The sequence below is a fragment of the Musa acuminata genome, chromosome BXJ1-8 (genome assembly GCF_036884655.1).
Source record: "Musa acuminata AAA Group cultivar baxijiao chromosome BXJ1-8, Cavendish_Baxijiao_AAA, whole genome shotgun sequence".
In the NCBI taxonomy this organism is placed as follows: Eukaryota; Viridiplantae; Streptophyta; class Magnoliopsida; order Zingiberales; family Musaceae; genus Musa; species Musa acuminata.
Genome location: NC_088334.1, coordinates 38,106,180 through 38,132,697, shown reverse-complemented (window position 1 = coordinate 38,132,697; position 26,518 = coordinate 38,106,180). Strand labels below are relative to the sequence as shown.

At 37.3% G+C, this 26,518-nt stretch overlaps 1 protein-coding gene and 1 long non-coding RNA gene across 4 annotated transcripts; both read right to left on the bottom strand.

Moving 5' to 3' along the window:
* Positions 1–301: 301 nt before the first annotated feature.
* LOC135586494 (nuclear transcription factor Y subunit A-3-like) lies at positions 302–7,983 on the bottom strand. Of its 2 annotated transcripts, none has more exons than XM_065079553.1 (6): positions 7,736–7,983; positions 4,811–5,181; positions 3,831–3,943; positions 3,634–3,705; positions 1,651–1,821; positions 302–978 (listed from the first exon to the last, which is right to left on the bottom strand). In XM_065079553.1, exons 2-6 carry the CDS (start codon positions 4,968–4,970, stop codon positions 622–624), a joined length of 873 nt encoding a protein of 290 aa, XP_064935625.1. In that variant the 5' UTR covers positions 4,971–5,181; positions 7,736–7,983; the 3' UTR covers positions 302–621. The 2 variants fall into 2 exon arrangements, with proteins under 2 accessions (XP_064935625.1, XP_064935626.1); XM_065079554.1 differs by having other exon boundaries at positions 7,909–7,951.
* A 2,061-nt stretch (positions 7,984–10,044) lies between these two features.
* Positions 10,045–13,024, bottom strand: LOC135589090 (uncharacterized). Of its 2 annotated transcripts, none has more exons than XR_010476594.1 (4): positions 12,886–13,024; positions 11,775–11,914; positions 11,244–11,541; positions 10,045–11,149 (listed from the first exon to the last, which is right to left on the bottom strand). It is a non-coding gene; the product is annotated as an uncharacterized LOC135589090 (long non-coding RNA). The 2 variants fall into 2 exon arrangements; XR_010476595.1 differs by having other exon boundaries at positions 11,244–11,451.
* Between the last annotated feature and the right edge of the window lie 13,494 nt (positions 13,025–26,518).

Below are 26,518 nucleotides of genomic sequence, written 5' to 3'. Positions count from 1 at the left end.
TACAAACCCATTCCTTGCACGACGATGCCCGAGATGGGATACGAGAGGACTGCCCCACAACTCCATCCAATAGAAATGCCGGTAATCGGTGAAGACTGAGTAAATGGGCTTAACCACGGGCCAACAGAAGAACCGACCAACGGTACAACTATGATTGTTATTAGTATTTATATTAAGAGTGGGATCGGACAGTATTGCCGCACCATTGTGTTTATTGCCACTAACGCAGTCACGTCACTAACAAATTAAAATAATATATATATAATTCAAATAAAAACACATTTTCTATAACAAAGGGACATCCTCACAAGTTAATAAACATATTTCTTTTTTCTAATTTTTTCCATCTCGTTTTATCGAAATTTTACTACATGAACAATATCAGTCTATCCTCAGCGACTTCAAGCGTACACAACCAACACGAACCAACATGAAGGTTTAAATCGAAGTGGGTTCAGCTTCTGTAACCATACACATCCAGGACAAAGAGTATCCAAGAAGCAAACATAGTTCAACCCACACGGAACAAACCATTTTTGGTCCAAACACAGTAAGCCAAGGATGAATTGCCAGGGAAGCAACAAACGCAGTGAAACACGATATGATGGGTTGCTCCGTGGTTTACCTCATCGGAGGGACTCGATGCTCCGAGCCATTTTGCATTTTGCTGCAGCCACCTTGAACAGACACCGTAGCATGAGGGCGGTACTTGGATGAAGAAAAGCCGAACTGATGCTGCTGCACTGTCCTGCTTCCGCTGGTCGAAGCCATCATCGTGTTGGAGGTGGTTAATGTGGCAGAAGAGCCAGTAGGACGACCACCGGATAAGGATTTAGAAGCCGAGGCATCCTGGCACACCATGATGGCAGAAGGCAGAGCATCCTCCTGCTGCTGCTGCTGTTTTGTGTTAAGGAAACGTCCCCCTGATCCTCTTGCCCGTTTCATCGCGTGAAGATGTCGAGACTCGTGAAGGTATGGCTGTAAATGTACAGAACAAGATAGATTACAAGTTCGAGCTTGCAGATCAGTCGTTAGAGAGTACAGTATCAACTGACTATATACATCTTGATATTTTACATGATCTAAATTTCCATACTAAAAACACCATGAAAGAAAGGAACAGGTTCTTCATTCAATAAGCAAACACAAGCATCCAATGGACCCAGGCATGAATGCATGCATGACAAAACAACAAGAGAAACAACAGATGGATAAGTATGCCACATGCATTAATATGTTAATGAATAATATAAGCTACAAGGTCATGATACTGCTTAAACACTCTATTTCCAATAACGGTCAAGAACGAGGAACAGTAAGAGAAAGCAAATATTTTATGAAAAATTTAGATACTAGTAGTCTGCAAAATTCATTGTACCAGCTATGCATATGATTAGAAACTGAAAAAGAGAACTAACGCTGAAAATTTGAAAGCATGATATGGCTTTAGACTGAATTTGGAACACAAAATGCAGCAAGGTGGAATCCTGAACAAAAAGCAATTTTTAGGAGCTGTTGGTCCATATTGTTGGTAAGCTACTAGAAAGTAGAAACTTCTATCACCATATGTCTAGAAGATTGCTACACAGGCCTCACCATTTAAACCTGAAAGGATAAAAAACAAGCACAGATATTATAATAGGATTGTACCTTTCGAGATTTCATAAGTTTGTTTTGAGCCTCCAACCTTGCACGAAATTGCCTCCTTCTGAGGATTGCACTGTATTGTTTTGCATTCACATAAATGGGTTCTTCAGCAGCAGGTTCAGTAGGCAAAGGTACTCGAGCATAGGATGCTACTCCAGCCATTTGGGGGTGAATCTAAAATAAAGTAGCACAATACAGCTATTAGAAGAGGGTAAATCTTCGATAAAGTAGCACACAGTATTACAAGATGGTGGATCATACTAAACTTTTGGTTTGCTTACTTGAAGAAAAGCAGAAAGCCGAAGAATTTCACAATTCTCAATCAATCAACTTGGTAATTTAGAAAAAATCAAGGAAAAAAAGGAATGGAAAAGTGTTTTCATGATATAAGTAGGAAAAAACAAGCAAATCTATTGCAGGCTGAACAGAAATTATAACTTGGCAAACCATCTCCTTAAGGTACTTGAGAAAGATGGAAATAAAATTACCAAATTGGGAGTCCCAAACAACACAATGATTGACGACATTGATTCACTTCAAACAGACTCCAAGAGTACACGAATCGAAGGGCTTCTGGGCTCAAACTATTGTCAATTCCAAATACAAGGAAATGAAGGCATGATTATGATGTTGTCCTATGTTGACTAATATCTAAAGTTGATTTGGAAATGTTGACACAAGCATCACACAGTATAAGCAAAATATTGAACTACTGATTATCAAAAACATTAAAGAGACATCATAAACAATATATGAAAATCAAAAATAGATAAACTATAAAATCAAAATCATAAACAATATATTAGTAAGCTAATACAAAAAACTTTTCATTCAAGTATTACCCACAAACTGAAAGCATGTGCAGCCAAACATTGACTCTTTTAGCGATTGAAGACAATACATTGATGTAACATAACTGATGATAAGTCAAAATAACTATACATTAGCTAGTGTATTTCTTTAAACCCACACAAAAGGACATTAACATGAGTAGCAAAGTCGTACACCAAGAAAATTAAACCACAGATGGACAATTACTATAACAAAGAGGTAAGAGTTTTACATGATCAGTGTCCCGTTAGGTCCATTACTTCAAGCTTTTCCTTGCCAAAACACTAACTAAACATGTGAAGTCATTATGTATACCTCAAGGTGATTTATACAGTTTCAGATTTAACCAATTTGTTTCTCCAATTCAGTCAAAGCTAACCAAACCAAGTGTTTAAAAGTGATTCTTTTGCAAATGAATTTTTTTGCTTAGATTCTAATATATTTTTATGCCTAAGACAAAATTCAGAAACTTTATTTAAAGGCTGTTTGTTATGATCAATATGCACAGAGAACTCTTTCCACTGTTTTTACTTAGTAAATCCACATTAAAATATGAAGAAGATTGCATCTTTATAGATAGGTAAGAGATTCAGAAGATTCAGGCAAACTTCATTCTACTATTCATGGCAGAAAAACTTACATTCAATTTTTAGTTTCAATCTAAATACACTTGAATTGATTAGATGATGTATGTTTGAATTTACCTTTCAGAATCAAAATTTCAGACTATCAAAAAGGTTTCCTCAGAATCAAAATTACAGACTCTCAAAAAGGTTTCCCAAACTTTGACAATTAATTAAATACAACAGGATATTCTGCTCTTTGATAACTAAACAACATTACATAATTGAAAAACTATAACAACACAGATCTCACAGAAGAAAAGTACTCTCAAATTAAAGTGAAAGATCTTTATTTTCTCTGTTTGTTTCATTTTTTCTTTTTCTATTTTCTACTTTCTGTTTTGCTTGTCCAAGGCGCTTGAAAAAGGCCAAGTAGTTGCACTAATTTACTTAATTAGCAGAAACCAAGCAGTAAATTACTTGCTTGGAAAAGGCAAAATAGTTGCACTTATTTACTTAATTAGCAGAAACAAAGCAGTAACACTTTGTCAACCAACTTAGAAATTGCAAGAATACACCCAGGAGCACCTACTATAGCATGTGGTCCATATACTGCCGGGATGCCTCCATAGTATATATCAGCATATGGATATGTTATACAAGCCTGCCACAGGAATTTCAGAAGACGTATCAGATCTACACAATAGAAAATAAATTAAATAACCATGCTGCTACCCCAGTGCTTAAAGTAATCAATGTCACCTTAAAGTCTGAAACCATAAAACTTACAAAAGGCTGGCTACAATCAAGTTTTGGAGGTGCATAGGTAGCTTCTGAAGCCCCTAGTGATAGAACTGCCTTCATATGACATTCAACTGGCTTTTTTGGTGTATTATTTATGCCTAAGGAAAGAACAATTGCATCAGATCATCAACACTACATGTTAAGGAAGTCACCTAAAATCGCAAAAAGAAAAGTATATGCAGGCTTGGAAAACATGGACACTGAAAATTGTTACCAACTAAAAGAACTACAAGTACAGGCACCTTCACGTAATAAATCTATAGCACCCTATCAATGTATGATGAAAACCCCAACATAAAGTCTGTGTAGCATGATTTATGTCATTAATTATCTACATGTTATGTAAAGGAATCTAAACAAGACGTTTCAGAACCACAGAAATGCTTCCAATATTTTATGATGATGAGGGGAAGCCAAAAGAAGTTATCATGTTCCCCTTAAGTTGTTTTAATACCACACTGAAAAGAAGAAGAGACAAAACAGAAACAACAGTGACCTAAATTATTTGCTTGTATCAAAATTTAATCAGGATACTCATGCAGTTCGTCCCTGCTTCAATTTTAACAAAGCAGAATAAGCATGTGGAATCTCTACCGAGCAGAAAAAGATTGTAAAAGTTTGCAAACTTATTTATATTGAACTTACTATTTGAACCCCTCTAAATTTGCAGTTAGTTCCTACTTGAAATTTTATCTATCAGAATAAGTATGTGGAATCTTTCATGTGAAACGTCTGAACATCCTCCAGGAAAAAGTTTGCATATATGTTTGAAGTAACTATACTACAAGAAAACTGTCGGTCTGCATAATTATAACACAAGAATGGGGCTGTCTAAGAGCATCTAGATACTTGCTGGAAAAAATGCATGAGAAAAGGAGAAAATGCTGACTTCAATGAAATACAGTGAAATGGCATGTTGAAAGAGAAGTATAGTATGAAATACAAGATGCCAATCTGATCTATACCAGATTGTGATGAAATATGTTGCTCGTGGTTGTTGCAATCACTTGTTTCTGATACTTCTTGATGGGGTTGACCAGTTGACTGAGTAGACGGTGAGTTTTGGTTGTGCATTTGATGGCCTAGATGCTTTAACTGATTACCATTTTCTGCCATGATGTCCATATTCAGGTTACATGAGCTACACCAAGATAGATGGTTTTCTAAACTGGGAATATGAGGAACTTCGATTGGTTGAGCTGCCTGAGTTCCACCAAGACAGATGATTCTATAACCAACTGGGTGTCGAATAGACCAAATATCCTCTAAACTTTGTTAGAATATCTTAATAACAAGATGCTTCAATTCTGCATCAGTTTTGGATTGTTACATCAGGCTGTATCCATAAGAGAACAAGTTATCACGACCAATGCATTAAAAGGGTAGATAGTTGCACATAAAATCAGACTACAGATGATGCAAACCACAGAATTCAACTATTAGAACCATGTGAATGAGAACAATAGACAGTAACTGATGGAACTTTAAACTTTAAAGGTTTACTTAGCTACTACATCTTGTTGGTCACAGATAATATTTTAACTTGAATAATCAGTAAAAAAAGAAGCATAGTGAAAAACTTATCTAATAAAATACATTACAAAAAAATCTATTTCAAAACAGCCATTCTCTGGTTTTAAATAATTAATGCCAGATTGTCAACCAAACATTTCATGAAGCCAACCTGATAAAAAAGGAAAAAAAAAAGGTTTGGTAGTTATGATGATGTATAATATGGAAAAATAACAGGTAGGAAAAGTCTTTTAACATTTCACATCTACGGTCCGAAGTCTCCCAAAGTTTAACCAAACTAAAGGGCTTCAAGGTAAAGTCTATTGCCTATCTTTAAAAGCAAAGAGTGACAATAAGTATTCCTGAATTGCTTGGCATCATGTAAACGGAGCATTTCCCATCTTTTAGTTATGTTGAGGTGATATCTATCCCAAGATAACTCAAGGGCCATCATATATTTATTGATTTTGACAGATGTAAAAAAAAATTCAATTTCACTTTAGCTTTGCACCTCCGCAGTCTTGCCTTTGTCATAATGTATCAGTGTTGGAGATTGTTACAATGAAATAAAAGTAATTTATAACTGAATAAAAATTTAAAACAAAGATAGCCACATATATTTCAAGTCTACTTGGACATGAACTATATGTGGTTTGGACAAGTTTTTTGGTAATTATGCTTGTTTTAAACAGAAAATTTAGGAAGATCTAGAGAATAAATATTGAAATAAGAAACAAGCTATTATACTTGGAGGGAAAATTTAAATCATAGGATCAATAAATTTTTGGATGTCTTGGTAGAAACTCTAAAATAAAGTTAACTCACATGAACTTTTCTTCTTTGGTCCTCTCTCTTTCTTGGTGCCTGTAATCTAAATTAACTGACCTGATCTTATGGGACATTTAGAAGTTTTTTTCAGAAATGCCTTCACCACGGTAGAAGATTTTCTCGCATGTTGTACTTGATTAGTAGTAGTACTACCCCTAATTTTTCACTAAATAAAATCATTTATTATTCTCTCTCCTACACCAACCATCCGTCTAAATATAAAAAATTTGCCAGTTTAAATTTTTGAATATGTTGTTTCTTAACTACTAAATTTTACGAATGAAATAGATATACGTATCTTGTTACCTTGTTTTTGAAATCAAAAGGTAAATCTGCAACCACATAAGACTTTGAATATGCTCTTTATATTAACTCTACCACATAATTAATGAGATTCATCAGTCTCTCTTTCTTGTTGATGAATATCAAGATATTCTAAATAATCATGACCATCTATAATAGTTATATTACTTCAGTTTCTATTTAAATTAAAAGAGTCATTCATATATTCACCTAGCCTAAAATCCTAATTTCTATTTTGTGTTTCTAGATTTCTATACACATATTCTTACTTTCATCAACCAAAATGATGTCATCAAACAAATACCATACATCTTACACATTTAATTTTATCATAATGATGAAGTTTGATACTCAAACACTCTTAAATGAAGGACTCAATTAAGAAGAGATTATAGCTACCTGGCTTCAATGACTCCAACAGACTAGTGGCCCCAGTTAATTTCATGACCAGCAAGATTCTATTTGCTGCAAACTTAATATAAAGAACAACTAATGAACAGATTCTGACAACATCAAGTGCGAACTACCTTTATCAAATTGGAATCTTATTATTATTATTATTATTATTATTATTATTATTATCAAACAGCAAGAGAAAGGTCTTGATTTCCAGTGAGGTCATTGCACCGTCATTCACTACAGTACAGTGAAACAGCGCTACACCGTCGTGCAAAATCCTTCCTTTCGAAATAAGTTATTAAAAGGCCACCAAGAATTCAAGTCTGACACAGAAAATCATCGCAAAGATGCCGCTTAAACTATTTGTTTTCTTTCTTTTCTTTTCGGACAAGAAAGTACCATAAAACAACGAACAGTCTAAGCAATTAAATCAAGGATCCAGAAAACAAACCTCAAATTGTTCCTATAACAGATCATAAACGAGTAATCACGGGAACAAACTAGACAAGACCAAGAAACCATAAATTTCCCAAAAACAATCAGTATTATGAGACCAAACACTGCCAAATCTAGTCACCTTCTACCGTGGGATCACATCCCAATCCCTAACACATGCGCCCCAACATAAGAACCAAGAGATCTCAAGAAGCCAAGCTCGTCCAACCCAAAGTCGAAAAGGGCGACACAACAAGAACCAAAACGTCCTCAAACCACCACATGCAGAACCAACAAACGAGCCTCTTTTCGCCCGAACATCCCAAACCCCAAGAAAGAAGAAAGACGACCAAAGGGAACGACGGGAGGAGAAAGAATAGGTCCAAGAACGGCGGAGCCAAGAAATGAACCACCTTTCTTTGCAAGGAAGCATTTCTGTCTCTATCTCCCCCTCGCACACAACCTCTTCCTTCTCTGCTGCCTGCACCACCTCCACTTCACAGCACAGAATAAGCAAGCATCTAATCCTCCTCATCGTTGGTCTTCTTCGATCATTTTCTCAGGAAGGGAGAGAGGGAAGAAGTACCTCCAACTGCCATGACCACCAGCATGCAACCTCACTCTGCCCCTCCCTGCGCTGCCCTCCCCTCGCTCTCTCTCTTCCCCTGTTTCTCTAAATAAAGAAAAGAACCAATAAATGAATATATGCACACTTAATGTCATTATCTTCTTACACAAATGCCCACGGATTACCAAATTATTATCGATAACGCCACCCCTTCATTATATTTCAAACGCCACCTGTAACACAGCCGGGCGACTCGTACAGTAGCCAGCGACTTATTTTCCGCGGTCACCGAGTCAGCCCGCCACACACCGACCCACCACCACACCCAGCACGGCGAAGCGTTCTTCCACCCCGCGCGTGGGTCCCGCTCACAGGTTCTACACGTCCTTGGTTCCCCATTAGTCTACCGGACCTTGGATTAATTGTGGCGTGCTTGGATCTCACAACAGCGTCAACAAACCATTTATGACTTTGAGTCGACGAATGCCACGTTGCATGGCCACAACCCTTCTTATATTAGGCCTTTTTTCCCATAATAAAAATAATTTCCAAAAAATATTATAGAAAATACTAAACAATATATATATATATATATATATATATATATATATATATATATATATATATATATATATGTGTGTGTGTACAGATTATCTTAACAATGCATGTTTAAGGAAAAATATTTTCTCGACTCAGAACAATGATTGAGGTACCTTATTGATCGATCGATCTATCAAGATTCATCAAGATTAAAATATTTAAAGCTTATATTATGTTTTATTTTATTTTTAAATAGAAAATAGAAGTGACAATTCATTTGGAAAAGCAGTCAAAACCTCACGAGTTAAACATTTGGGTCATTGATCATACTTTTTTGGTTATGCTTTAATTTGTAGAATGAAACCTTTTTTTTTTTCTTCCTTTTAAGTGGGAACATTTAAATTCCAAAGAATTACAAAGGAAATTGTAACAAAAGATAGAGGAGAGATAATATGCATCAATTTATGAAATTTTAGTTCATGAATAAATCATAAGAGTAGCTCTTGCAAAGGGGGGCGTGGGGGGATTCCTTAACAAAGTGAGGTGTGCAACCAAAATCCTTTTTGTCATGTAGAAAGAGTGTCAACTTTTCTGAGGCATTAACTTAAATGCTTCTGAGCCAAAGCTAATTATAGTTCCTTGTAAAAAGGGGGAAAAGAAAGACCAGTTGAAAGGTGTTGAAGCATGAACAAGACATTTGAAATGACCTTACCGCACGAAGGAAAAGCACAAAAGGATGGATCAATGGAGGCAAACCAAAGTTGGAGGCCAGAAGGGAATGCAACAGTAAGTGTTGGGCTGGATATGGCAATGTCTCAAAAAGAAAGAAAAATTAGGTGCTTTTGTGGGGGTTGCTTAAAAGAGAACATGTAGATTCCAGAGCATATTAGTAGGGACCTATGTGAGTGTGGTAGACTTGACTCAACACCAAAAAGGGTAGATTCTGATGAGGCCTAAAGATGGGGTTGGAAGACAACAAAGAGTTGATGAATTGGCATGGTCCTTTAAAAAAAATGCCAAAAATTATTCCCCACCCTTATTGTCTATAGTTAGATCTGAGAATCTCCTTTTAAACACCTATTCCAACTTTTTTTTTTGGGGGATTTTTGGTCAGAAAATAATTGGAGAAATGATCATGAATAAAAGACATGGAGAAATGTCTTGCACTTGCTGTCACTAGTTGTTTGGTGTTTATGATGACAGTCTCATCATCTATTTGAGCTTTATTTTATTATTTTTTTTGTTCTTTTAATCCAAGTGGGATCAAATGATTGTCACATGTCTCTAACACTATCTTCTAGAGAGAAAATAGATGTAATGAAAATAATATGATTGTCTTCTTGCTTTCCTTATTTTACATGTATGGGTGTATTCAATAATTAGATGTAAATAATGAAAGGTTCTCAAAATTATGGTATTGTTAGTGTGATCACCATGCCATAATCAACCAAGCTCGGATTAAACATTCTTTTCCTTTTTAAAGCATATAAAATTTCTAAAGAAATATTTGTAACATTTGTGATGTTTCAAGAATAAAAAATAAGAGGTCTCAGCCAATGTGGAGTCCAGAAAAAGGTCAGTATACAAATGTTCTTATTGTTGTGTATGCTCAATTTGCATGTTTCACCTTCTGAGAATATCTTATACAACTCTTCTTCCACTATAACTCAGAAGAACTAAAAAAGAAATCTTGTAAATGCTTCAGGTGATGCAATTGATATGCAGTCTTATACTATTGAATTGGTACATAAACCAGTCCTGTAGATACTATTATACTATTTCAAGTGGACCAAGCTAACCATCTAAAGTAGTACGAGTCCTCTTACCTGTTGATGCACTCTGATCTGGGAACCAACATGATTAGTCCTTTCTCCTTCGAGTAATAATTGTGCCAAGTCAATTGAATCTTTCATTTCTGTGGTCAACTATCTTGAAGTCTCGAATGATGGGTCGTACAGAACATTATTTCTCCACCGAGTTGTTTTAATGGTTGGAGAAAACATGGCTGTAATATCTCCATTTTCCAATTCTCCCAGCAAAAGAAAATGCTCAATCATTAAAGCAAGAAAAAGAGAATTTTAAGAGGTGATGCTTTCTAAATGGTTGGCATTAAACCACCTAAAACATGGAGGGGACCTTTGACATAAAGGATGTTGTAGAGCATGGTGGACCTCTATTATTATCACACTTTTAATGTAATAAAATGGAATGCTAGACAAAAAAAATTATGCCTACATCATGCATAATGCATCATACTAAATCTCTAGATGCATTAGCAAATCATGATTCTATGATAGTTGCACCTGAGTTGAGCTACAAACCAAAGAAAACTAGTAATGATTGACATAACAATTGACACAACAAGTATCATTTTTTTTTTTTAATCATGGACATGTTAGAAAGTGAAACTTGTTTAGCCATCTCTTCATCTACTATCGGTCCTCATATTTATATTAGGCAAATGAAAATAATAAAAGAAAATAAATAAAATGCTCAAAATTATCTATACCCGTTTTTTTGAAACATAAGTCATGGTAATGTTACCGAAAAAATCAAGATAGCTTATATGAAAAGGGAGCGGAAATTACCTTTGATCAAAGAGTCTTGTAATGTTTGAAATACTGATTCTTTTATGGTACATGTGACTAGATCCATATTTTATGTATATGTTGAAGATGTTCATTCTTCAAACGGTGCGATCTTGTCAATTTGATTAGAGCTACAAAATAGACATGAGAGCCATCAGTAATCTTGCTCATGTTTGAATATCCTTGAAATACAATTACTTTGAAGTGGTGAGTGGCTTCTCTCACCTGGTGATTGGTCTCCACTGTTATCTTCTTCCAATTCCATTGCCATACAAAATCAAAATTTATATTCCCCCAATTCAATAGTACTCGAGATTTGACTATATCATGTTCAGAATCAGCATGATATATACAAACTAAATTTGAATGAGTAATGGGAGTACAGGAGAGATGACATTCAGGCTTTTCATTGCACCACTCCATGATGCAGTTCCTGCAAGCAACACACACAACCTGAACTACCGGATATGTCAGCACTAAAAATGCCAGCTGACCAGCCTCGAATCCAGCTAATTTTTAGAGTCTGTAAAAGTCAACAAGTTCTTCATGAAGTCAACAAACTCTCGATGTTATTTGTTGAGCAACATGAATTAATCTCTAAATAAACTACTACATAAAGCGCCCTTTTTTTTTCACTTGAAAGAGACTTTAGTTTTGAAAAAGGAAAACCAAGATCAGGGCACCATTTTCATGCAGGGTTTAGAAAATTAAATGTAGTAAAAAAAAAAATCTGAGTTTGCAACAAAACAAACTAACCTATTTTCTCTCCTTGAAGATCTTACAGACGGATTTTTGCTAGCAAGTGTGGCTTGTGGTGCCACAAGGCATAGGTAAATCAGCTGTTTGATGGCTGTCAAAACCTGGCATGGCCTTAGCATATATTGTCTTCATCCCTGCTGCAAGTCCAATTAATAACATTAGCATGATTATTATATCTCAATTATTTGACTATTCTATGCACCTTGAAATCTTGAAGAACCGGGCACTTGTATGCTTGTCCAAATCCTATCCTCATGCAACATTTGTACTGAATTATCCAAGTTTAAACATGCTCCTTTAGAATCTTAAAGCTTGAGATTTTGCTGATTTGACACCAGTAACTACTTGAAACTGTATCCAGACTTTGAAATATTAAGGAAAAATATCATCTCACTTCTCCAAATTATCGTTGAGCGTCAAACTTCATGGAGTTTTAAGCATAAAAGAAGATACATCTGAGTGGGTGTTGCAAGAAATTATCCGTTTTGAATGGACATTTGATTCTTTATCAAGACTAGATTAGATTCTCTAGTTACTCGACCAATAAAAGATTAAATATGATCTTGTCAAAGCTCTTGCTTTCACTGGTACAAACTCTTTAAGCCATTGAAATGACTACAATCTGCTAGCCATTGATTCTCCAAACTCTCTTGAACTTTCTAATCAATGTGGCATTAAATATGACCTTATCAACAGCGACCTTAGTAATTGCCTTTTCTCATGCAAGATAGCTTTAACCTACACACCGCTAGAGACGACTAACACCTTTTTCTAGGCCTTGTTGTATTGACTTCAAGTTTGCGATGAACTAGCAACACCAAGATGGGTTTTGCCGAATGAGCTTTGAGAACAGAGAACCAGAAAACAAATATCTCAACCGAAGATGATTGGTGGCTTGCAGGAGATGTATTATGAGCAGAACTTGTAAATGAATACATAGCTGAATAGGAAGGAGTACACCCAAAATCCGGTGTACGCAGAACGCATGAGAAGACAATTTGCCCTAAATTATGATTGCACGTACGTAGGAACATTGAATCGACGACATTCTGGCTCCCAGATATGCACAAAACAAGGGCTTGAGGAGAGGAAGGCAGGCGAAGCTTACCGAAGAGGTGTCGGAGGGATCGTGGAAATGCGCGAGGTCGTGTCCATCCTTCTGCACGGCCCGCACGATCTCCGGCTGTGCCGCCGAGTAGACTTCTCTCTCTTTGGCCGTTCGACGACCGGCAATCGGCCCAATTTGCTGACGTCCGGTTCAAATTAATCTGGGACGAATTTAATTTGGACTTTTTCCTTGCAGCGTCCCGAGTCTAGAAAATTCTCGAACAACGACGTGCTTATGTACCTTTTATCTTTTTATCGAAGACAGCAAAGTAATTATTTTCTCGCTCAAAATAGTAATTTGTAAACCATCAATTAATAATGGTTTAATATTAGATGGATTGGTAGTTGATTTAGCACAATAGTCAATCAAGGAAACATGTATAGTGTCAGGTTCAACTTCATTTATTATTATTATTATTATTATTATTATTATTATTATTATTATTATTATTATTATTATTATTATTATTATTATTATTATTATTTTTCTTCTTCTTTATTTTTTTTCTTCTAGCTTTTTACATGAGTGATATTGCTCTTTCTTCTGTTTGATTGAATCCCAAAAAAGATGCCATGTAAGAAAATACTATCTTTGTTTTTTTAATCATTTAATAGTTATTTATACATGATAAAATAATTTTCTCACTCAAAATAATTTTATAAAAAAATAATTGATGTTTAAATCCTTCACATTGAGACAAACATTGAATTTGAAAATTGTTATAACAAAATATACCATGGAAAAGGAAACTGTTACATTTTAGTGAAAATGAGAAAAACTAAAGAAAATAGGAAAACCAAACTAAGTTGAATCCTTAAAAATATCAACAAACATGAAAAAAATATATAAAAAACTTCTAAAAAATCAAAAAATTAATCTAAATTAAAAAAATTGTTATAGTGGTCAATATGATTGTAAATTTAATTTTTTTAAAATTTTATAATATTTAGATTATTTCTTGAGATCGATATTGTTGTTTTAAGATTCAATCAAAATCAAGATATTGTATACAAGAAATTCATTTTTGTGGACCTTTTTTTTTTAATAGTTTCTTGACATATTTAGAAACTCAAATATCAAAATATATTATATGGACCCATCATGTTTTGGTAGAAAGAAAAAATAAATTAAAAAAAATCAAAATATTCAGATTTAGAAAAAAATAAGAAAAATATTGACAAAATATTGTTGCAACTGAAATCCTTCCTAAAAATATTAAAATATTTGAATCACTCCTTGAGATCAATATTCTGATTTAGAAGTTAAAACATCAAAAGTATTGCATGAATCCATCATGTTTTAGTGGAAATGGAAAAAAAAGATGAAGAAGATAAGAAAACACCAAATAATTCATATTCTAAAAAAATATCTAAAATTTTTGAAAATTAAAAAATTATTGTAGATGTCCATCTAGTTCAATTGAATACTTTTCTAAAAAGTTCATACCATTTTGATTACTCTTTAAAGTCGATATTCTAATTTTGATGTCCAATTAAAATTAGAATACATATACCAAAAGTGAACTTTTTTGAACCAAAGTTTTATCATAGATTTAGGATATATTTAGAAGCTAAAATATTAAAAAATATTGTATAGATCTATTATGTTTTGGTGAAAATAAAAACATATGGGAAAAAAGGAAACCACCAAACTGTTTAGATACTAAATAAATTAAGAAAATATCTAAAAAAATCTAAAGTAGAAATTTTGTTATAGAGGTCCATCTAGATATAATTAAAAACTTTTCTAAAAATTTAAAGGATTTGTACCATTCGTTGAGGTCTATACTGAGGTCCAATCAAAATCAAGTATCATATATCAATAGTTTACTTTTGTGGACTATACTTTTATCATAATTTGTCAAACTAGTTAGAAGCTGAAATATCAAAAAATATTGCATAGATCCATCATATTTTGGTGAAAATGAGAAAATGGTGAAGAAAATTAGAAAACATCAAACTGTTCAAATTCTGAAAAAATAAGAAAATATATCAAAAAAATTATAAATAAAAAAAATTATAAATAAAAAAAATTATTATGGATGTCTATCTGGTTGCAATTAAAAGTTTTTTTTGAAAATTTTATAGCATTTATACCATTCATTGAGATTGAGACTCTGATTTTAGGATCCAGCCAAAACCAAAGGTCTAACAAAATTAAGGTACCTTATACCAAAAGTTAACTTTTATCATAGTTTATGAACTTATTTAAAATGTTAACTATCTAATAATAATGCATAAATCTATTATATTTTGGTGAAAATATAAAAAAGATGAAGAAAATAGAAAGACCACAAACTATTCAAAAAAATTAAAATAAAATTTTAAACTAGAAATTTTATTATTGAATTCTATCTGATTGTAATTGAAAACTTCTTTAAAAAATTTAAAATATTTGAACCATTCGTTGATGTCAATATTTTGATATTAAGGTCTAACCAAAATCATAGTATCATATATTAAGAGTTGATTTTTTGGGATCAAATTTTTATTATATCTTTGAGATATATTTAGAAACCCAAATGTAAAAAATATTGCTTGGATCCATCAATAAAAAAAATGGAGAAAATAGAAAAAAAGCCAAACTATTCATATTTTGAAAAAAAATAAAATAAAAATTATTTAAATTAAAAAAATTTGTTATAGAGGTCCATATGGTTGTAACTGTAATTTTTTCTAAAATTTTATGGTATTTAGACCATCCCTTAGGGTCGATACTTTGATTTTGAGGTTTAACTAGAATCAAGGTATTGTATATCATGAGTTGATTTTTGTAGACCATACTTTTACAATAATTTATGGACCCATTTAGAAGGTCAAAAATTAAATAACATTATATAAATCTAAATTTTTACTATAGTTTGTTTAGTTTGTGCCATTCTTTATGGAATCTAAAAACTAAAAACTTTTATAGCCTAATATATTATAATATTGATTTATGTATAGAAATATTATATGCTTGTTTATCTAATGACCTCATTTTAAAGACTATCTATTTTCTATTCTCGAAAATATTGATATTAAAATATCATGTGAGACATCATCTTTGGGTGAAAGCCAATTATTATGTAGTGGTCGAGTCTCACACACATTCAATGCCAATAGAAACATAAATAATATATATATATAATTATTTTATTATATGATTTATGATGTTTATGCTCCGTGAATATGATAAATGATATGCTCATTTTTTTACTCAAATTGAAGTACATGCTTTCTAAAAATGTCATTCTCACTATTCTATATAATGTTGGTTGAGAATGTATAAGTATTAATACATATATTAAGTATAAAATAAGAAGTCAAAATATACTGATGGACTCGAATATAAGGTTAAGTTATGGTAATAAGCATATATATAATGACTAGAAGTGATGATTGAGTTGTAATTGACTTTAAATAAATCTTAAGGCTCGAATGAATTTGAACATAATTAAAATAAAAGAAATTTAAGTTTTAAACATCGGATCATAAGTCAGTTAGTGGATAGAGTGATAAAAAATTAAATGATGATGCAAATTAAAAAGGAGTATTGCACTAAATATAGAGATACATAGTGAGATTGAAAGATGAGTTTAGATTAAAAAATATCATCTACAAACCAAATTAAGCCTAATCAAAATTATATTAGTAACAAAAGAAAAGAAAAAAAGAAAAACTTGAAATGAGGCTTAATTAGATTGAACCCAAGACCTCAAGGCCACCTCCTAAGTACCTCAATCTTATTTTAGTCTCGGCCCCTTTAATAACATGAGAACCCATGACTCCTCCTCTTCTTCTTCGGTTATTCTCTTAGCTTCTCTTCGAGAGGCCATAAAACCCCAACTCTAAGAAAGATTTAGGTAAAAAAACTCAACTCTTTCTTGGCTACTTTTGAATAACTTATACTTTGAATTTTTAGTTATGTTTTGGATGATTCTCTTATCATTCTAATACCTCTAGTATTACCTTAATATGAGATTAATGCATTGAGTTATTATTGTTTCAATTTGATGTACTTAGAATATCCTATTTTCTAAGAAGAGATTTTGTTTGAGCTAAATTAACCATCTTAAGGATATGTTTTAAAAGGTTCTCTTAGGGTTCTGTGAGATTTAGGATGAGGATTACAAGTTCAGAAAGCCCTAACCCAATTTCAGCATAACACTATTGTGTTGGTGGTTGAATTATGAGGGTAATTTAACCTCAAAATAATTTTATTTTAAGCTAAAATATGATGATATGTCTCTTAGTTTTTTATAAAATTTTATAACAATTTAATATCGTTTGGTTGGCTAGAATAGAGAAGTAAGATTTCTTCACATAATCTTGTGATAGTTTGATTGATGCTAGCTAGTTTGTTTGATTTTAAAGTGAATTGTTAGAAAATTGATGGTGAAATCTAGATGAATCAGTATAGTTTATTTATGAGAAATTTTATCAAACTTTTTCTATGGATTATTATAATGAATTATTATTACAATTCAAGAGGTATGGTTATTAATTAACATATCTCATAACCATATGCTTATAGTTTGATAAGTGTATCGCTCCCTAGCACACTTGATCATTAAAAAATATGGTCTTTCATTAGCATCATATTTTTTAGTTCAATCAGGTAAATATAGGTTTAATCACTACAAAATAGTGGCCATTTATATTATCATATGCATAATTTATTTGCTAGTATAATTCAAATGATATGATCATTATGTGCTTGTCATGAGCTAAATGAAAATGTATATACTTTGTAAGTATAAAAATATATGAATTATGATAAAAATGTCTTGCATGCATATATGATTACATGTAATGTAGAAGTGTATGTATATATTATAACATGTGGTATTGGGAGTGCATGTATGTATTATGATGTGTGGTGTATGAGTGCATGTATATATTATAATGTGTGGTGTGGGAGTACATGTATATATTATGACATACGATGTGGGAGTGCACATATATATTATGACATATGGTGTAGGAGTGTATATATATATTACGATGATATGCAGTGTGAGAGTGCACGTATATATTATAATATGGGGTGTAGAAGTTCATGAATTGTCATATTTCCTTCATGTGCATATAAGCATTTCGAATCATTTCGAATTATTTCGATATAGAGTTTTACGTTCTTATTTTGTGCATGCTCTATGTAGGGTTAAATATCTTATGCTAATTATTTGGATTTGTTGAATCTCGAATTTTGATGATGAAGTCAATTGTCATTTGTTATCTAACCTATATGTTGAGATAAGTGTGCAGGATTAACTACGATAAAAGTGAGACATGCAGCAGGAGTTGCGCCAGAGTCAAGACAATGATCACGTTGGGAGTTCGAGAGTTCGACGGAAGTTCGGACAGTCGTCGGAAGTTCTGCGGGAACAAATCCGAGAAGTCCATAAGCTTGCCAAAGAAGCTCGTCGGAACTCGCCAAGTGAATCATTGCAAGTCCAGGAGTTGCCGAAAGTCCACAGGAGCATCACCGAGGGTTCATCGGATGATTGACAGAAGTTCGCCGGAAGCTCGTCGGAAGAAGCGATTGACTCACCGGAGCAAGTTGCAGTAAATGTCTTAGGAAAAATCGTAGTTAGCACATTGATTAAGTTGAAAATGGAAGGTGATCCCATTAACTTAATCTTGAGGCAATTAGGCCCCTGAAAAACCCAAATTGGGCCGAATGGATCAACCCATTCGGACCATGATTTCTGCCAGGCGGTTGAACCGCCCAAGGCAGGAGGTTGCACCGCCTGGGCTCAGTCTCCGAGCGAGACTGGGAGGTGCAACCGCTCTAGCCAGGCGATGGCACTGCCTGGGGCTCAGTCTCCGAACGAGACTGGGCGGTGCAACCTCCCCTGACAAGAGGTGGCACCACCTGAGCTCGGTCTTCGAGCTCTGCCAAGCGGTGCAACCGCCTCAATCAGAAGGTGCAACCGCTTGAGCTCGGTCTTCGAGCTCTGTCAGGAGGTGCAACCGCCCCTGACAGGAGGTAGCACCACCCAGAGGCTCAGTCTTCGAGCTCTGCCAGGCTGTCACGACCTTAGCTGGAATTGCCTAAGGCGTGCGGCACCCTTGCGGCCAAAGACGCGAACTTAGCTTGCGTTGCCTAAGTCGCGAGTCACCCTTGTGGCAAAGACGCGAACTTAGCTTGCGTTGCCTAAGTCGCGCTTCACCCTTGCGATCTTGCTCCGCAAGGATCAGCCCACTTTGTAACCTCTCGCAGGTCCCGAAGGACCTGTAAAAGAGAAAGAGAGTTAGATCGAAAGAACGAGCAACGGACAAGTCCCGAAGTCTCGCGAAAAGGAAAGCTTTACAAGCAATTCGTCGAACACCTTGTGTGCACAAGAGAAAAGAGGGAGAGGGAGAAAAACAAGGCTTTCAAGGATGAACGAACAGCTGCAAGCCCACAAACAGCAGCTCACCTGGTCCCGGGCGCAAAACCAAGTTCCCGTAAAGGTCACGTGCGAACTTGCGAAAGAGTGTTCAACGCCCGGTATATAACCGAAGCCCCATCCAGCCATGTGCCACTCGGGGGGTTCCTGGGGTCTGAGCTGGCTGACATTTTGGTGAGCGGAGGCAGCTCTCCACTCACCTCCCGCGGCACGCAAAAACGGAGCTGTTTTGGGGCTGTTTTGCTCGGTTCGGTGAACGGTCGCTTTGTAACGCTGCAGCTTGTTCGAACTTACATATTTACAAGCAAAATGACCCAAAACCATAAGAAAACATGCTGCCAAGCAGCTGTACATGTGGGTGTGAGCGACGAACGGTTCGTTGAACGGAGTTGTTGCGGGTGCGCGACGACCGTTCGTGACATTCTCCCCCACTTAAACTGTCGACGCCCTCGTCGACGCTTGTTGGTAGTTGTTGATGACTTCTTCTTCCTGTCGCAGGGTGTCTTCAGGCTCCCAACTGGCTTCAGTTCGGGGAAGCTTTCGCCACTTCACCAAGTACTCTGTCTGCTCCGCTCCATTAGGTAGCTTTATCTTGCGATCCGCCAGAATGGTTTCCACTCGCTTCTCGTAGGAGGCTGTGATGGGAGGTAGCCGAGTTGGAACACTTCGAGAAGCATCTTGCGGATCCGAATGGTAGGCCTTCAGGTTGCTGGCGTGAAGAACGTTGTGAATTTTGAACCACGCCGGCAACTGCAACTTGTAAGAAACATTGCCTATCCTGCTGATAATTGGGAAGGGCCCTTCATACTTACGCACCAATCCTTTGTGGACTCTTTTCCTAAAGAATTGGAGTGATGCTGGTTGGAGCTTTACCAACACCAAATCGCCAGTTTTGAACTCTTGTGGTCGCCTTCCCAAGTCTGCCCACTTCTTCATCCGTTTGGCCGCCTTCTCCAAGTAAGCCCGCGCAATATCGGCATTTCGATGCCACTCCTTTGCGAAATGGTAGGCTGATGGACTACTTCCAGTATACCCAATTGCCATAGTGTGCGGAGTCGACGGTTGTTGTCCTGTGATAATTTCGAAGGGGCTCTTGTTGGATGCAGAGCTCCGCTGCAAGTTGTAGGAGAATTGAGCGATGTCCAACAGCTTCACCCAATCTCGTTGATTGGCACTCACGTAGTGCCGGAGATACTGCTCTAAGAGCGAATTTATTCTTTCAGTCTAACCATCCGTCTGGGGGTGGAGGCTTGTAGAGAAGTATAACTTTGACCCCAACAATTTGAATAGCTCGGTCCAGAATCATCCCAGGAACCGAACGTCTCGATCACTAACGATATTGTGTGGGACTCCCCAATACTTCACTACACCCTTCATCATCAGCCTGGCCGCCTCTTCAGTTGAACAGTGTAGGGGAGCAGCAATGAAAGTTGCATACTTTGAAAATCGATCGACCACCACAAGTATCGATCCAAGTCCCCCTACAGGTGGCAAGCTTGATATGAAGTCTAAGGAAATGCTCTCCCATGGCCTTTCTGGTACGGGCAACGACTCCAAAAGTCTCACCGGCTTCCGCTGCTTCACCTTGTCTTGTTGGCAAGTAAGGCATGTTCGAACATACTCCTCCACATCAATCCCCATCTTTGGCCAGTAGAAGGCCCTCTCCACGAGAGCCAACGTTCTGTGAATGCCGGGATGTCCAGCCCAAAGGGAATCGTGACACTCTTTTAAGAGTTCACGCCTTAAATTGTCCACTCGGGGAACATAAACCCTATTCCCTTTTGTGTAAACAAGTCCCTCCTGGACCCAAAATCGTCGTGTCTTGCCTTCTTTGATGAGCTGCATCAGGATAACTGCCTGGGGATCACTATACAGTCCATCTCTGATTCGGGAAAGGAAGTTGGAGTGTAACTGACTTGCTTGGCCTCTGCCCTCCAGTTGTGCAGCATTCACGCATTCCACTTTCCGACTCAGCGCATCGGCCACGACATTCGCCTTCCCGGGCTTGTATTCCATTGCCATATCAAATTCAGCCAGGAAGTCCTGCCACCGTGCCTGCTTTGGGGAGAGCTTCTTCTGAGTTTGGAAGTAGCTCAGGGCGATGTTGTTTGTCCTCAGCACAAATCGCGACCCGAGAAGGTAGTGTCGCCAAACTCGTAGGCAGTGGATTACTGCTGTCATCTCCTTCTCATGCACTAGATACTGCCGCTCGGTCTCGTTGAGTTTGCGGCTCTCGTAGGCCACCGGATGACCTTCCTGCATGAGTACCCCCCCGATAGCAAAGTCCGAAGCATCTATGTGGACTTCAAAGGGCTCTCCATAGTTTGGCAATTTGAGCACTGGTTCTTCTAGAACAGCAGTCTTCAGGTCCTGGAATGCTATCTCACATTTGTCCGACCACTTCCACGGCTGCTCCTTCTTCAACAACTCCGTCAGTGGAGTTGCCCGCTTCGAATATCCCGCAATGAAGCGTCGATAGTAGTTGACGAAACCAAGGAAGGATCTCAACTCTGGCACCTTCTTTGGAGTTCGCCATTCCGCAACTGCTTGCACCTTCGACTTATCCATCCGAATGGAGCCATCACCGATTCGATGCCCCAAGAATAGGATCTCCGTTTGAGCAAAGTAGCATTTCTCCCTTTTTACGAACAAAGTGTTCTCCCTGAGAACCTTGAAAATCGTCCGAAGGTGCTTGACATGCTCCTCGAGCGTTTGGCTGTAGACAACGATATCGTCCAAGTAGACGACCACGAACTTATCCAAATACTCCTTGAATAGCTGGTTCATGAGAGTACAGAATGTGGCCGGAGCGTTGGTTAAGCCGAAAGGCATCACCAAGAACTCAAACGCTCCATATCTGATCACACAAGTAGTCTTTGCTTCGTCGCCTTCAACAATGCGCACCTGCCAATATCCCGACCGAAGGTCGAGTTTTGAGAAATACTTCGCCTTGGCCAATTGATCGAACAAGTCCGCAATGAGCGGGATGGGATACTTGTTCTTCACTGTTACTTTGTTGAGGGCTCGGTAGTCGACGCATACTCGGAGGCTCCCATCTTGTTTCTTTTGGAAGAGAACTGGAGCTCCGAAAGGCGCTTTTGAGCTGCGGATGAGACCACCACTTAGCAGTTCACCTAACTGCTTCCTGAGTTCTGCCAACTCTGGCGGGGGCATGCGGTAGGGTGGTCTCGCTGGAGGCTTCACTCCTGGCTCCAGCTCGATACTGTGATCCACGCCTCTGCGTGGTGGAAGAGTCTTTGGCAACTCGGGTGGCATAACGTCTTTGAACTCCTTCAGGACGTTCGCCACTATAGCAGGTTCTTGAATGGCCTCTTCGTTGAGTGGCTCTAGCTTCATAGCAGCCATGAATGTCAGTTCGCCCTTTCGCACCCCCTTCTTCAATTGTAATGCCGAAATGAGTTGGGGCTCCTTGGTTCCTCTCCGAGAGACGGGAACCATGCAGGGGTCATCGCCTCCCATCATACATAGGGAGTTCAAGAACGGCATCGGCACCAACTTTGCCGCGTGCATAAACTCCATTCCAAGAATCACTTGGAAGTCGTCCAGTGGCACGGCCATCATGTTGGTGTTTCCGCTCCAAGTCCCGATTTTGATAGGAACACCCTTCGCCAACCCGGAGATTCGCCTGGCCTCCGAGTTCACCGCTTTCATTCAGCTTGGGCTCTTCTCCAAGGTCAACCCAAGTCGTTGTGCTTCACGATCGGCTATGAAGTTGTGGGTAGCGCCCGTGTCCACCATTGCATGGGTCGTTTGGCCATTCAGCTTGATGTCCACATACATCAGTTCACTACTTCCTGCTTTTTGTGCCTTTGTCTTCATGTTCTCCCCCACTTGACCCCGCATAGCGTTCAACAAACGCATTGCTCCCATTCGGGGTCCTTGCGACTCCTCATCGTCGCTGCTGGATTCTGAACTGCTCGAACTAAGAGCAACAGCTTTGCCCTTATCCGATCGGGGGGGTGGATGGAAGCCGTTAATGCATTGAGTGCCTGTTTCTGTGGGCACTCCCTTACCATGTGCGGTCCTCCGCACAAGAAGCATCCTCCAGGTTTTGAGGCCTTGCCTTTCGGGTTCGGCCCTTTGTGGGAGCTCTTCTTCTTCTGTTCGCCCCCGAGCTCCTTCCCTCGAGAATATTTTGGAGGGCGATTGCCTGAAGATTGTTTCCTTCTCGCTGGGTTTTCGGAGGAAACAAAGTCGGTGAGCCTTTCTGCAGCTGCAATTGCCCCGACTACATCGGTAACATTCCTTCGATTCAGCTCCTGTTGAGCCCATGGTTTCAAACCATCAAGGAAGCTGAACAACTTGTCCTTCTCGGACATGTCTTGTATGTCCAGCATTAGTGCAGAAAACTGCTTCACATAGTCTCGGATGGTGGTACTTTGGCGGAGTTGTCTCAACTGTTAGGATCGGAGCGGCACTAAGAGGGGGGGGGTGAATTAGTGCAGCGGATTAAAACTTCGGTTTTAGAAAAATCTTTCGTATGATAAGAACGGAACTTGAAAGACTTAACTTGAAAGCGTATTCTTGAAGTTGCGCAGCAAAGGTAATAAGGAACTAAAGCATGTAAGAAGGTTTGCAGTAATGTAAACAGCAATAATGAAATGCAAACCAGAGATTACGCCGATTTTAGAGTGGTTCGGTCAAATGACCTACATCCACTTGCGAGGCCCCTCTTCGATGAGGCTCCCACCTTCCACTAGCAAATCTCTTAAAATGGAAGGGTAAATACCCCTCTTACAACCTTTTACAAACAGCTCAACCTCTTACAAATTTTCAATAAGAAAGGAGGAGGAGAACTCTCTAGCAAATTGAAAACAAGACTTGCTAAGACTTTCTAAGACTTTTCTCTCAATCAAAATGCTTCTCAAAAATTGTAACCTCAGCTGAGATTTGAGGGGTATTTATAGGCCTCAAGAGGATTCAAATTTGGGCTCCAAAATTTGAATTCTCTTTAGGTTCCCGAATGCTGGAGGTGCCACCGCCTAGCCAAGCGGTGCCACCGCCCAGCGCTCGGGTGCTGGACGGTGCAACCGCCCAGCCAAGGAGGTGTCACCGCCCAGCTCTCGGGTGCTGGGCGGTGCCACCGCCCAGCCAGGCGGTGCTCACTGGTTTGGCTTAATTTAAGCCCAAACCATATCTGACTTTGGGCCCAGTTGGCCCCTAACCAGGATATAGGATTATCTCTTAATCCTAATCCTAATTACAAGTGAACTACATAACAAAAACACATCCTAAGCAAGCTTTCAACCGCGAACGTCGAGTCTTGTTTCGGCGAGCTTTCCAACGAGCTTCTTCCGACGGACTCCCATCAAGCTCCCGATCTTGTGATGACTTTAACGAGTAGCCGAGCCTTCTCGGTGATCTCCGTGAACCTCCGACGATCTCTTCGGCGAACTTCCGAAAATTCCGATAGGTTCCCGATTTCTTCTCGGTTGGTTCCGGCAGCATCTCCGACGATTCTTCGGACTCTTAAACGTCCATCGATCTTGACTCTGGTATTCTTGCTTTGTGTTTTCTTGTTATCGTAGTTAATCCTGTACAGTTAACTCAATAATATGGATTAGATCAATTAACCCATCAATTGATTTCATCATCAAAATCCGAGATTCAACAATCTCCCCCTTTTTGATGATGACAATCAATTGATGACGGAATTAAACATAACTCCCCCTATCTATATGCCATATTATGAGAAGATGAAAACACTTGAATTTCATCCATTGAATTCAAGCATAAACCGATAAGTTCTAACCGTAGAGCTTATCGTTATTCTCATTAAGCAATAGTAAATGCGAAACTTCGATGAAAATCATAAGTCAAATGATATGGGACAATTTTTACTACGATAGGAGATAAAGATTTTCAACATGAATTTCATGATATTGATGTAAGGCATGCTTTCAATATGATCAATCAATCTTGTGATATTCTCAAGGATTTTGCAAGGCATATAAGACATTCATATCACACAAGCTTTTGCAATTCATATAAGTCATGCTATTAAAATGATACAAGTCATCACTTTTCTCCCCCTTTGTCATCAACAAAAAGAGAATGAGACTTGAAGCACATAATTTATCATACAAAGATTTTATCATTGATCATACATCACTCATCTATATTATCATTGATCATACAAAGATTTTATCATTCAAAATTAAGTATGCTAAAATATTTACGCAGAGTTCATCTTAAAGGAAAATTCAGCATTCATCCATATTATCAAATCTCTTCTTTTTATAAATAACAAAAATTGTAGATGTACAAAGAAGAGATTGGGATAAAAAAAAATTTTAAGTAGTAACTCCAATAAGTCAAGATCATAATTCGAATACAAATCCATTCAAATTCAATTCGTCAACTTGAAACTCATAATCAAGCCATCAAAATCAATTTCGAGATTCAAATTATCATAAAATCATTAATCTTGATCAGATGGAAGCGGTGTTTGACTCAAGATAGGATAAGATAATTTAACAAGTCACCGAGGAACGGAGAGAGAATGAAAAACTTTATGGAAAATTCATTCAAACAAGTTTATTCTTAGGGACAATTTAACATACCTAATTCCCTTCTAATGAATTCAAATTGGTCTTCATTCAAAGCTTTTGTAAATATATCTGCTAATTGATGCTTTGTGTCAATGAATTCTAGAACAATATCATTGTTAAGGACATGATCGCGTATGAAATGATGCCTAACGTCGATGTGCTTAGTTCTAGAGTGCTGAATTGGATTTTTAGTAAGACATATGGCACTAGTATTATCACATTTTATGGGAATGTTTTTAAAGTGAATTACATAGTCTTCTAATGTATTTTTCATCCAAATGACTCGTGCACAACATGCACTTGCAGCAATGTATTCGGCTTCCGCCGTAGATAGTGCAACTGAATTTTGTTTCTTGGAAGTCCAAGAAACAAGTGCATGTCCTAAAAATTGGCATGTTCCGGATGTACTTTTTCTATCTATCCTGCATCCGCCAAAATCGGCATCTGCATAAGCTATTAGATCGAATTTTTCAGATTTTGGATACCATAATCCTAAATTTAGAGTTCCTTTAAGATACCTAAATATTCTTTTAACACTCTTTAGATGAGATAATTTAGGATTAGATTGAAACCTAGCGCAAAGTCCTACACTAAACATAATATCTGGTCTAGTCGCGGTGAGGTAGAGTAGACTACCTATCATTCCCCTATATGTTTTTTGATCGAAATTTTCACTATTTTCATC

Excerpts from the sequence above, each read along its gene's own strand:
- LOC135586494 (XM_065079553.1), bottom strand. The coding sequence starts at position 4,970 with ATGGACATCATGGCAGAAAATGGTAATCAGTTAAAGCATCTAGGCCAT. Across the intron at positions 3,944-4,810 it reads ACATATTTCATCACAATCTG|GCATAAATAATACACCAAAA; the intron begins GTATAGATCAGA and ends TTCTTTCCTTAG. Across the intron at positions 979-1,650 it reads AACTTATGAAATCTCGAAAG|CCATACCTTCACGAGTCTCG; the intron begins GTACAATCCTAT and ends GTACATTTACAG.